This window comes from Taudactylus pleione, unplaced genomic scaffold, assembly GCF_031769625.1.
Source record: "Taudactylus pleione unplaced genomic scaffold, aTauple2 ptg000275l, whole genome shotgun sequence".
NCBI lineage: Eukaryota > Metazoa > Chordata > Amphibia > Anura > Myobatrachidae > Taudactylus > Taudactylus pleione.
In genome coordinates this window covers 3,081,017-3,095,129 of record NW_028284677.1, presented here as the reverse complement: position 1 = coordinate 3,095,129, position 14,113 = coordinate 3,081,017, and the positions used below count along the sequence as shown (strand labels likewise).

The 14,113-nt window shown below is 44.8% G+C and overlaps 1 protein-coding gene across 1 annotated transcript in view; it reads left to right on the top strand.

The window, feature by feature from the left end:
* LYST (lysosomal trafficking regulator) overlaps positions 1 to 14,113 on the top strand; it is a 507,705-nt gene that overhangs the window by 51,957 nt on the left and 441,635 nt on the right. The window contains exon 4 of the mRNA XM_088481579.1: positions 883 to 2,878. Within this exon, the coding sequence (XP_088337705.1) occupies positions 883 to 2,878 (1,996 nt within the window). The remainder of the gene's footprint in view (positions 1 to 882; positions 2,879 to 14,113) is intronic.

The window sequence follows — 14,113 nt, the reverse complement described above, 5'->3', positions numbered from 1 at the left end:
ACCTGTGGCTCCTTAGGGCTCTCCAAGGACCGCCATTTGAACCACTGGGCTCAGTGGATTTAAAATGGCTCACAGCTAAGACTGTGTTTCTTCTGGCCATTGCCTCAGCCAGAAGCGTGTCAGATTTGGGGGCCCTTTCGTGTCTTTCACCCCCCCCATTCCTAATTTTTCATAGGGACAGGGCAGTGCTGCGCACTTGCCCTGGGTTCCTACCTAAGGTGGTATCTAGTTCCACCTCAATGAACAGTGCATCCTGGGAGGTTGAAAATGTAACTCTGTGGTGTCCGATGCCTGACGTCAAGGAATCCTGTGGAACCCTATGGATTTCGTACAAATAGAGATAACAAGGGTAAGTTCTTATCATATCTCTTATTTTACAGATGATTGAGGCCACTGTGCTCATTGGGACCTTCAAAGCAGCAGATATTTTTCTGTACCCTTCCCCAGATTTGTGCCTTGAGACAATCCTGTCTCGGAGGTCTACAGACAATTCCTTGGACTTCATGCTTGGTTTGTGCTCTGACATGCACTGCCAAGTGTGGGACCTTATATAGACAGGTGTATGCCTTTCAAAATCATGTCCAATCAACTGAATTTACCACAGGTAGACTCCAGTTAAGCTGTAGGAATATCTTAAGGAGGATTAGTGGAACCAGGATTCACCTGAACTCAATTTTGAGCTTCATGAATAAGGCTGTGAATACTTATTAACATGTGGAAAAAGTGAAGCGCTGTGAATACTTTTCGGTTGCACTGTATACTCAACTTGTATTCAAATGTTTAGCGTTCCTTTAAGCATGCAATGATATCATTAAATAAAATGAAATGGGTGGAAAGCATTTTAATATCGCATATTCATTGCAATTTTCATTGTTTTCTCAGAGTTAAATCCATGTTTGGTTGAACTGGAAACCACTTCTGCCAAAGAAAGTCTGCCAAAACTTCAGAAAAAGACTGATGGTGAAGGGACTTCCCTGTTGGAAAGTTTACATACATTAAATGTCAACTCCCTGCCCTATAAATCAAGACGTCAATCCAAAAACATACCCCATTCTTTAAAGGTTGAAAAAAAGCTGCTGTCTTCATCAGACTCAGAAGCAACCTTGGATGACAAGTCCTCATCATCAGTTAAGCATAGACATCCACAACTTTTAAAACCACCTTCTGTAAGCAATGTCCAGGAGTCTGGCATTACTGACAAAAGTCCAGCACTGCAGAAGGAGGACGGTAAACCAAATGTAGATATCTGGTATTGTGAGACTAATCCTTTGCAAGAAATGGGCTCTATGAAAAATAAGACAACCTCCCCTTTTGATCTTTGTCAAATATTGTTGTCTTTGCTCGAAAAAGTTTGCAGATTTGATATAACTTTAAACCATAGTTCTTCACTTTCTGTTTCTGTCATTCCAGCGTTAATAGAATATCTTTCAGGTTTTGGTGATTGCTATGCACCTGTGAGGGGAACACTGTCAACAGGTTGGACTGAGGAGCCTGTTGCCTTAGTGCAGAGGATGCTGTTCCGTACCGTCTTATGCCTTCTGTCTGTAGACATTAGTAGCAAGGTTGATATGCCTGATAATCTTCGAAAAAATCTTACTAATTTGTTAAGAACAGCTTTGAAATATAAATCATACTTAAATAAAAAGTCAGACTTACACCAACAGCATTTAGCGCAAGACGTTGGTGACCAATTCAAATTACTAAGTTATCAACATGAAGCTTTTTTGATACCTGAACTCCTCGAAGGTGTTTTGCACATCATATTATCATGTCTTAAGAGTGCAGCACCGAACCCTCTTTATTTCAGTCAAACTATTGAACTTTTGCATGAGTTTATACAGCATAGTGGATTTGATCTTTTTGAAAACGCAATCCTTCAAATGGAATCTATTGGTCTGCAATATAAAAATCTGTATTCTCAGGCTGCTGAACATGTATTAATACTTATCAGTAGTGTAACAAAAATAATCAGTGTGATAAAAAAAGTTAAATCTGAGCAGCTCCATCAGTCAATGTGTACGAGAAAAAGGCATCGGCGATGTGAATTCTCACACTTTATGCATCATCACAGAGACCTTTCAGGGCTTCCAGTTTCACTGTTCAAAAGTCAAATCTTCAAGAATCCTTTTGAAGAAGATGTATGTGGAGAGGTCCACTATCCTGAAAGGAGTTGCTGTATCGCAGTGTGTGCACATCAATGCTTGCATTTACTTCAGCGTGCATCAGAGAATGCTACATGCCTACAGATTCTCTTAGATATCCAGAATGTTGGAATTTGCTGTTGCATGGATCCTGCATCTGTTATCACACCCCTTCTTTATGCTTTTAAGCAGCCAGCTTTAAAACATGTGCGACACCAAATCCAAGCTATCCTTGCAAATCTTTTATTGGATCAGTTGGGTGGAGGTGAAAATACCCCTACTGTTAAACAAGTGTCTTGCAACATATGTGTTATGGATGGTGATCATTTAGCAGAATTGCAGGATACAATACATGGCAAAGCTGACTCAACTTCACTAACTGATGTGTGCAGGTTTCAAGGCGTTTTACCAAGCAGTGGCTCAGAAGACATGATGTGGAAATGGGATTCTTTGGAAGCTTATTGTGAACCTGTTTTTGGCGATGATCCTTTACTGAGTTTGCAAATTGCTGAACACATTTGTCACCTAATCCAAAAAGGAAATGCAGTAATTAAATGGAAATTATATACCCTTATATTTAATGGAGTCTTGCAAAGAGGGGTGGAAATGGCTCATCATTCCCAACAGATGGGCATTTCTACAATATGCAGCCAGATAGGCAGCTACAGCAAAACTTGTTTACCAGAAGAAGTACTTAAGATTTACGTAAAAGTTTTACCAGAGTTACTGAAATCCAGGTTAGTGATTTAGTATAATTTTTGTCTTTTTATAGCTACTGTACTATAAATAACTGCCATATACAGATGTGTCCTGCTACATCTTTGCCGACGCACCGACACGCATGCTGCAGGTCGTCATAGGATTGCATGGTGTGAATGCTGCCGTGGCCTAGTGTACTGTATTGTACATGTGCGCAGCAAGTCACATGCCGCGATGCGTGCGCACGTTTGCCTCATCAGTGGCAAAGATGTCGCTGGACACATCTGTACAATACTGAGGAGAGACTTCAGGTAGCCGCAATAAAGCAAAAACTTGTCGCTCGTTAAGTTTTTGCACCGATCACACTATAATTTAACTTACCGCGTCTATGTATGCTTCTGTTTTTCGTACAGTTCAATTGCAAAACTCACGTTGCGACATTCACGTGAAAATGGTGAAATTTGGCAATAACCACAAAAAATGTGATATAGGATAACAGTATAGAAGTGTATTAGTGGCCCTAATAAATGTTTTATTAATTTGGTCAAATGGCTGTTATATGCATTTTTCTAAAACAGTCAAATAATGATAGAAAGAAAGTGTTTTTTTTGGCAAAATAAATGTTCTATTTAAATTGGGGCTGCATAAAAATGCCTATAAGTGTATATTTGTGTCATTTTAAGCCACTTTTAAAAACCTTAAAAATACATCTTTAACACCCATATGTAATCTTAAAAACCCCTGTCCCACTCATAGCACCCCCATATACCTATCCCACATCAATTAACCCATTTTCCTGCATTTTGCACATTTTCACCCAAAAACTGATACGTCATTATTGGCCAAATTATCAACTTATCACCTGCTCAAGTGGTGGTGAAAATAAATTTGTGTAAAATACTATGAGAAATTCGCACCTGTGAAAACCACGGCTAACGACTTATCGGGCGAATACTGATCACGCTATGCTATTTATTTTTCGAAAAATCGGCTTATCGCAGCTAATTGAATTTCGCCCATAAGTTAATTTGTGTAGTATTTTTAAACTGCGTTTTGATAAAATAAATTACATGTTATCTGGTTATCCCATATCTCTGCCCATTTATAAATTAGCATTGTTGAAGCCAGTGGTATTCTCTCAGGCACACCAAATTTACTGTATCACTAATGTCAGTGACAGTTTGGGGTCCATTCTTTTAGCCAGGAGCTTTTTCATCCCATTCCTGTTGCTTGCATTCACTCAACATTCCAAACTGGATTTTGTATGTTTCTCCTTTGGTGTCACTAATACAGTCAAATTGCATTTAACCACTTAACAGATGATTTTTTTTTTCCCAAAAAATTTTTACTTTTACGTCCAGAACAGATAACTGCCTGGTGTGGTCAGAAAATTACGACCATGCCAGGCAAGTGGTTAATAATATTTCCCATTTATGACTGGTTCCATATATAAGATCACTTTAAATGATTTTTTATCAAAATTTGCTACTAAAGTCATATTTTCCCAAAATGATTTGCTTTTTTTTAATAATATGTGCAATAGAAAAGAGAAAAAATGTTCCATGTGAACTCAATGCATAAGAAAATGTCAAAATATTTCTTAACATGAAATTACAAAGTACCCTGAGCTGGATTAAGGCTTTAGAGCAGGTGTGGGGAACCTTTTTTCTGCTGAGGGCCATTTTGATTTATAAAATATTATTTACGGAGCCGGTGCAGGCCACGGCCCCTCCGTGTGATGTCACACAGCGGCGGGGCCACAATCGCCGGTGATTACAGCAATGCCCGGAGCATCCTGAGGATGCTCCGGGGAGCTGTAAGGTCAGTGGTCTAACCATCTGAAACGCCCTAAGGATGATCTAGGTGGCATTGCTGCATAGATTCTGGATGCAGGGTGACATTCTAGGTACCCTGCTAGCTAGATGAGGCTAGCAGAATAAAGCTCCTAGGGCCTGACCAAATGATTATTATATGGCCCCCGGGCCTGAGGTTCCCCATTCCTGCTTTAGAGGGCCGGGGTACTGAAGACTGGGGGGCTGTAAAGACCAACATTTGGGATGCGAGGATCAGATCATAGTGCACAAGCCTTTGACGTGCACATGAACGGGGCGTGGCAACACATGTTCCCATTTTACTTCACGCTGGGGGCATGCGCACATAGCTTCTCCAGGGCTGCCCTAGGGATGGCCATTGGTGCGGTAACCATTGATGATATAAAACAATCAACGGGGAACCATTGATTGTTTTGCCCACTGCTGCTTATCCCTGCTTTATTACTTACTGGGCAGAGTGCCATTCAGAGGTGGGGGCATGGTTCTTTGGTTGCATCAGAGGGTGGTGCTAGGATCCGTGTCCCAGCCGGGGAGTAAGAGAAAAAATTGCAGGGCTCTGTGCCATCGATGGTCCATTGGATCTCCACCATCAATAGCAAGACCATCAACTATTGGTAGTTAACCATCAATGGTTGAATCCCATTTCTAGTTTGCGTCAGGCCTCACGCACACAGCAAGTGCAAGTGTTCTCTTTTTCCTCATTTCCTCCAGCGCATAGGTGAAACAGTGCTCAAAAAAACAGAACTGTCCCATCAATCATGATGGTTGCATACATACATCGTCACACAGATATATACAGTCAAACTGATATATACTGTACAGTAACAGTCACACAGTACATTCAGATATAAACATACATATATACAGTTACACACATACAGTAATACACATACAAATACATGTGTACAGTCACACACACACTGTCCCGTATAGTGTAATAAACGTCAGTGACGTGCGGTGAGGTAAGTACCTGGGGAGACACTGGCTAGTATCCGAGCCAGATTTACAGATACATATATGAACCGGAGGATCCATGTGGGTATTATACAAAGGTGCAGCAGTATATAGTGCTGGAAATTTGGTGTGTTTTGCTCAGAGATGTGCGGAAAAGGTAGACAGGGGAGGCAGTGCCTCACCTGCCATACACTTTTTACTCCAGAGTTTTGACTATAAAAATGATTAGAATACAAAAGGTATTTCTAATATATTATTTACATTTTTTTTATTTGTATAGCAAAAACTGTGGAGTATATTTAAGTTTGACGGGAAAGGCTCTGCCTCACATGATCGCACATCACTGATGAACAAATACACATACTAGTGTTCACGCCAGACCAGGGACAGGGCAGGGCTTCCCTTTGGCTAGCGCACTCCCGAGAAGGGGACGTGACCACCAGGGGATGGGGTGTGTCCTCGTGAAACTTAATACTGGGCACTTATTGCCTACTGTTGCTGGAGCACTTACTGATGGCCTTCCCCCATGGTCTCCCCTCACAGTGAATAGATGCCGTGCGTTTGCCTCCTTTGTCCCCTCTAATCTGGCTCTGAAAGTACCTTTTAGCCGTTAAAAGGTTAAGGACCCTTAATTATAACAAGACTGTTTCTCAAAAGAGTGGTACGTGAGCATACTTGCCTTCCCTTCCTGAATGGCCCGGAGGCTCAAGAAAATCGTGTGGCACTCCCGGCCTCCCTGGAAAAGTGGACTAATCTCCCGGAGGCTGAGGCTATCCAGCCGCAGCCTCCCACTTCCCCGGTAAAGAGGGCAGCACAGACTGCCGATGATGCGATTTGCGTTGAATCGTGTCATCGAAGCTCCGCCCCCTGCTCTTCAATGTAGGTAATCTCGGCATTGCATAGCAGGGGGTGAGGCTACAATGACACATTGCGTCATCACGCCCCCTAGGCCTGCCCTCCGCAAAGTCCTGCTCATTGCTGCCCCTAGACACGCCCACCTCCGCCGAGATTTACCCGGAGGAGGCAGCCGAAAGGTTGGTAACTATGCCAGTGAGTGGTCTTGCTACAGTTGTTCAGGGACTGAGCTATCGACTGATTTGTTATTGGATAGGGTACTTGGATGAATAAATTATATGAAAACAACTTTCTTCTGGTGACTAGAAGTTCTCCTATACTGATATTTGCAGCACCCAATTTATTTGATTTACCTTGATGAGCATTTTCCCATATCCAAAATGCTTGGAACCAGAATTATTTTGGATATGGGATTTATTCATATTTTATTATTTATTTATATGGCGCCACAAGTTTTCCGCAGCGCCTTACACAGTACATAAAGAAATAGGTGACCAGTGACTTACAGTACAATACAATGCAGGACATGGATAATATACATTGCTACATTAACTACCATAACACCCACATAAGCAGCAGAGCATAAACAACCAATTGTTAGGTGCCCTAGTGGGAATTAAGAAGTATATGAAAGTAAAGTAGGGAGAAGCACAAGAGGGTAGAGGGCCCTGCTCGTAAGAGCTTAATTCTGAAAGGGAGGAGCATACAAACAGGTGTGACACAGGTGGGGCAGACGGGGAGTTAGGAACATGTAGTAGCAAGTTAGGATGAGAGCTGGAAGGCTTTAATGAAGTAGTGGATCTTGAGAGACCGTTTGAATGATTGTAGAGAGTCTGATGGGGAGAGGGAGAGAGTTCCAAAGGAGAGGAGAAACACGGGCAAAATCTTGGAGACTGGAGTGGGAGGAAGTAATCAGTTGGCATGAAAGGCGGTTTGCGTTAGTTGAGCGAAGAGGGTAGAGTGAAGAGAGATGAGAGCAGAGATGTAAATGGGAGAAGATTGGGTGAGGATTTTGTAAGCGAGTGTGAGAACCATGAATTGGGTTCTGAAAGTGAAGGGGAGCCAGTCGAGGGCTTGTAAGAGAGGGAGGCAGATGTAGAGCGTTTGGAGAGGAAGATGAAACGAGCAGCAGCATTGAGGACAGGCTGGAGAGGGGAGGCCAGATAGGAGGAGGTTACAGTAGTCCAATCTGGAGATGACTTGCAAGTGTATGAGGGTTTTAGTAGTATCCTAGGTGAGATAGGGTCTGATCTTGGAAATATTTTTGAGATGGAAACAACAGGACTGCGAGAGGTCCTGGATATGTGGTTTAAAGGAGAGGGATGAGTCCAGGATAATTCAAAGAGCACACTATGGGGCTAGATGAGATAGTTGTGCCATCAATTTACAAAGAAATAGTGGGGAGTGAGGTTATCTGGGAGGGTGGGAAGACTATCAGCTCAGTCTTGGACATGTTAAGTTTAAGAAATCTCTGGGACATCCAGGAAGAGCTAGCAGAGAGACAATTGGAGATACGAGTCAGTAGAGAGGGAGAGAGATCAGGAGAGGAAAGGTAGATCTAAGTATCATCAGCATAGAGATGATAATGGAGGTCAAAAGAGCCTATAAGCTCACCAAGAGAGGACATATAGAGGGAGAATAGGAGAGGTCCAAGAACAGAACCTTGGGGGGGAACACCTACTGTAAGAGGCTGTGGGGGGAAAGTGGAGTCATGAGAGGAAGCGGAGAAGGATTGGTCGGAGAGGTAGGTATTTTGGGCTATTTCTATACCATAGTGAGATACCTTGGGAATAGGCCCCAAGTCTAAACACAGAATGTTTTTTTGTTTCATATACACCTTATATACACAGCCTGAAGGTAATTTTATAAAATGTTTTTTTTTTTATAAATTCTTTATTTGTAAAAGAAAAATATTTAATTGTCACATACAACACATTGTACAATAAAGAGTACAAAGTAGACATACAATAACATGGACACAGCAAACTGAACGCAAGTAAATCGTAGATAGAGGTCCAGAACTGGAAAAATAAATGAAAACAGCCAATTTTAATCCAGTTACAAATATCATACCTATATTTAACTATACAATCCTATACCCCAAAACTACAAACAGAGAAAAAAGAAAGAAAAACAAAAAGATAAACAAGAAAATGAATCAGATATGTTGAAGAGAAATTGTGCAGATACCAGGTCAATAAAGGGGAGTGAGCTTCATTCAACTTCCAGTTAGAAAGTAAGGAGTACCATCCTAACAAACATAATAGTAAATCCTGCATTAAGGATAAGGGCCTTGTAAGAGTCAGATGATTTTAAATTCAATCCTACTGAACCACAGGGCCACAAACTCTGAATGATTCTCAGGAGCAGAATAAAATATATCGTCCATGCCCATATAAAAGCCAAAGTGTTAGCACAAATTCCATGTTGAAGGGGGTATCTGTGAGCACCAGCGGACAGGCAGAACTACCCTAGCAGCATTGTTTAAATGTTTTAGTAGGGCTTTTTGTGTTTAGAAATTGGGATAGATGTGTGAGAAAGCAACCAAAAATCAGGGCTATGAGGAACAAAGTAACCCAAAATCTCTGAGGCCAAGGCATCAGAGTGCAGTCGCACCAGATATGATTCATCGTACCTGTTTCACTATGATATCTCCAGCAGAGAGGAGACACCAGGGGGAAATTCTTGTGGAGGATTACCGGGCATTGATACCATCTCGTGAGTACTTTATATAGAGTCTCCATTACCTCTAGTGTGCTTAAATGAAGATTAGATGACGGACTCTAATTCCACCCATTGCTTCCCCCCAGAGTTACTTGTCCATTCCAAGATTCTGGTCAAGGTGACAGTCTGGTAATATGTAGATATCATGGGCAATTGTTTGCCTCCTCGACCACTCCATCTAAAAAGCACCTCATGTTCAAACCGAGCCCCCCACCCCCCCTCCCCAAACAAAATTACGTATATGGGCGTGGACTTCAGAATGAAAACAGGGAGAGTGTCCTACTGGGGTTGTTTGCAACAGGTCAAAAGCCGAGGGTGGACATTCATTTTTTTAATGTTAATGCCCCCCTACCAAGAAAAATGCTGCAGCAGCCACTTATCTAAATCCTTGAGGAGCGTATGGGCTAGAGGAGCGTGGTCTAGAGAGAACACACCACTAAGGCACCTGGGAAGGAGAATTCCCAAATGTTTAATATGAGATGGATGCCATTGAAAAGGAAATGCTGAACTTATAGCAGAGAGGACCCCTGCAGACGCAGAAATATTAAGGGCAATGAACTTGCTATAATTGATTTTAAAATTAGAGAGGCATCCAAACCTGTGAAATTCCTGCATTAAGTTACCCTGTTTATTTCCTCAGCAATAATGCCAGTTCCTACCTATCCTGAAAGCCTTTTTAACCCCATTTAGGAGTGATTTTAGGTCTGAACTAGCTTTTTGAAACTCTTCTAAAGTATAAGGCATTAAACTACTCTTATGGCATAGTTCTAGTAATCAGATTTTCGTTAATAAGACATTTCAACTGCAGGGTCCATAGGGCTCCACAGGAGACCTTGGGGTATAGGCTGAATACATAAGTCGTCGAGCACCGCAACGGTTAAATTTGTGCTCCCAGGATGCACCAGGTCCCTCTCCTATACCCCGCCCCCATGCCAAGGCACCTCAGTTTCGTATGTGCTCGGCACGGAGTCGGGTCACTGCAAGGGGGGCTGCGTGAACAGCCCCTCTAAATAGTTTTCTTCTTCAGAGTGGTCAGCATGGACTGTCTGGAGGACGCCCATGCTGCCACTCCGACACCCCGCTGGCGTCGAGACGCTGGCACGGCACCAGGGATCGTGGCGGGTGTCTGGGGGTTTTGACTAGCAAAAGCCCCCAGACGCACAGAACTGTGGCCGGACAGCACGGAGGACGTTTCGGGTAAGCAATGGGCGTCCGCTGCGGGCGCCCGCTGATGCACAGTTCCTGTTACTTCCCAGGGTGGGGGTCCCTGGGATGGGCTGCGCGTGTCAACAGGCACTGTGCCTGCTCTGACACTAGACCACCAGGAAAAGGGGGCCACAGCGTGCGGAGGTTGTGGCATCCTTGGGGTTAACAGCATGCCAGGGGAGCGGGCCATCCCTGTAAGGCACAGCTGACCCCTCCCCCGCTGCTCTGCGTGCCTTTCCACAGCAGTCTGGCGGTTGCAGACAGCTCTCCTCCCTCAGGCACGCCCCCTATGAGGCCTCCGGCGGCCATTTTATGTACTAAAAACGCTGGTCTCACCGGGAGCTGCCGAGCCTGGGTCCCCCTGCATACCTATCCTCCAAGCAGGTCACTGTATGTAGTACTATTCCTGCTAGACAGTAGTGCATGTTTTCCTGGCATTGTATATGTCTGTTGCTAGCGCGGTCTGACTGTATTCTTTTCTATGTCAGCCATTTTAACTATTCCTGTACTTCTGTTTCTCTAGCCCTTGCGGTGACAGTGCTGCTCAGGGGTTAGTTTGCTTCACAGTTTGGTTGTTATTGAGCTGAGGAGTTGACACCTACATTCATCATGTCTGGCAGTGATTCTGGACAAGCTGATATTCCCCTCACACAGTCCTGCAACAGGTGTTTGACTGGAATAAAGGAGGGAGAGATTATTGTGGGAGGATTGTGTATCCTGTGTACCAGAAATGCAGGACTTCCTGCTGGGCCCAGCTCTTCTCAAGAGCCACCCTGGGCTTGTTTTGCACAAGCACTAACTACCCTGATGGGTTGGCTTGTTGCACCTCAAGTGGCTCCACAGGTAGTTATGCCATCTAGGTTACAGGGAATTCCCCGACAGTTGGTTGTGGCTCATAATATGCCTTTACAACCTTCTCCCTACCAGGCATCACCTGAACCTGTATGGGTTAATGCTCTCTCCAATACGGTGCAAAACCTGATGGAGGTGATACAGGGGGAAGTCCTTCCAGCGTACCGCTAGGAAGGAGGTACTGTTGTCCCAGTCCACTTACTAACATGATGACGTGTCGACTGATGATGGGGAAATTCAGGACTTATCTGATACAGAGCCCCCTGAAAAAGAGGCGGAGACAAAGTCCAAAATTTATGTACATGGACTCATTCGGGCGCTCCATGTGGCAATGGATATTGGGGATGAGGATACGGCAGCAGCCAAATTCAAGCATGCTTTCTTTAAGGAAGTTAAGAGCTCAGCGACAGCTTTTCCTCTGTCGAATTAGCTAGTTGAGCATCTGGAGGAAGCCTGGAAAACTCCAAGCAGGAGAGTTCAACCACAGAGAAGGTTGGAGGCCCATTATCCATTTGAGGAAAGGTCTTTCTCTAAATGGGAAACTCCTCAGGTGGATTCCCATATTACGCGCCTTGTCAAAAGTGCAACACTTCCTATGCCGTCCATGTCATCATCAAAAGATGTTACGGACAGAAAAGTGGAGGTATGCCTAAAGTCCATTTATTCCCTCTCGGAAGGGGGTTGGGGGGTTGCTAGGCCAGCTATGGCTATATGCTGGGTGGCCTGGGCCATGGAACGTTGGGCTAATGCCTTGGAGGTGTCCTTACCTGTAGAGGCTACCAGTGAACAAATTGAACTGGTAGGTTTCCTCAGAGACTCGGCTACATATGTGAATGTAGCTGCTTTGGATGTTAGTCTCCTGACATTTCGCATTTCATCGGCTGCAGTATTAGCTAGACACTCTCTTTGGTTGCGATCTTGGAGAGCAAATGCTGAGTCTAAGAAGGGATTAGAAGGCTTACCCTTTCATGGCCTGGTCTTATTTGGACCAGATATGGACAAAATCGTGGACACTTTGGCTGCTGCCAAGTCGGCCTGCTTAGCCTCGGCCCCAATGCCGTCGGGGTCAGGAACTCAGTCCTTTCGGACTTTTCGTCCTCAGAGTAAGGCCAAGGTTCAGTTCTTTCCCAGAAACTAAGAAGGTCACAAAGCCCAAGAAACAGCCTTGGAGTGCCAGGCACCCAGCTGCCAAGCCTGACTCTAAACCCTGACGGGGCGGGCCTCTCCTTGGGGGATCCCAAGGTGGGAGGCCGACTTCTTCAGTTCGCCCACTGTTGGTGGCATATCACAGCAGACACTTGGGTAAGGGAAGTGGTCTTTCAAGGGTACGCCCTTTCCTTCCAGAGCAGACCTCCTCATCAATTCTTCCCTACGGGACTTCAGAGGGATCAGGAAAAGGAATTGAAACTGCAGAAGGTTATACGATCTATGCTCCTGCAGGGAGTTATAGTTCCGGTACCTACTCCCCAGAGGGCAATGGGGTATTATTCCACCCTCTTTTTGGTTCGAAAACCGAATGGTACATACAGGCCTATCCTAAACCTCAAGTCCCTGAACAAGTTTCTCCGAGTGCCTCGGTACAAAATGGAAACCATGCGGTCAATTATACTGGCTATGGAACCTGGGGATTTTATGGTGTCTCTGGACATTCAAGATGCATACCTGCATGTCCCGATAGCCTCGGCTCACCAGAGGTACCTCAGGTTCGCGGTGTTACAACAACACTTCCAGTTTCAGGCCTGCCGTTCAGACTGTCTACGGCACCCAGGGCCCAACTGGGGCTGCAGGGGATCCCCCTGTTGCCCTACCTGGACGACCTGCTGTTGTTAGCCAGGTCTCTGGATTTACTACTTCAGCATCTACAGCTGACAAGAACAGTACTACAAAGCCACGGTTGGTTGATCAACTGGAAGAAGCCCTTGCTGACGCCCTCACAGAGGATGCTACATCTTGGGGCATTGTTGGATTCTCAACAACAAAGGATTTTCTTAACCAGGGATAAGATAACCACACTACAGCAGCGGGTTCGCAGCTACTTACACAGTTGCCGGGTGTCAATTCACTCGGCAATGCAATTACTGGGCTCCATTGTGTTGACATTTGACATGGTGGAGTTTGGGCAGTTTCATTCCCGACCTCTACAGACACTGATCCTTTCCAGATGGGACGGATCTCCACGTCTGATACGAACCCAGACATTGGTACTGTCTCCGGAGGTGCATCTGTCTCTGACTTGGTGGCTACACACAGTTCACCTCACCAAGGGCTGCCCTTTTTGGATCCCGGAGTGGGTCCTGTTGACAACGGACGCCTGTCCCCGGGGTTGGTGCAGTGACATGTTCACACCCCTTCCAAGGAAGGTGGACAATAGAGGAGTCTGTGCTTCCAATAAACATATTGGAACTCAGGGCGGTTCTAAGGGCTCTGCAGCAAGCAAGGCTCATACTTCATGGAAAACCCATGCAAGTCCAGTCAGACAACGCCACCACAGTGGCCTACATAAACCGCCAAAGAGGCACTCGAAGTCAGGCAGCACTAAGGGAAGTGTCCCGCATTCTGACCTGAGCGGAGAAAATATCCCAGCCATATCGGCAGTGTTTATCCCGGAGTCCTGAACTGGGAAGCAGACTTCCTAAGCCATCACGATGTACATCCAGGAGAATGGTCACTTCACCAGAAAGTATTTCAGCTTCTGGTGGACAAATGGTGTCTTCCCTAAGTAGATCTGATGGCATCTTGGCACAACCACAAGTTGCCAAGGTACAGCTCAAGGACACGAGACGTGGGAGTTCTGTTGGTAGGAGGTACACTGCTGCTGGTGGCTCCAGCGTGGCCCAGACGTCACTGGTA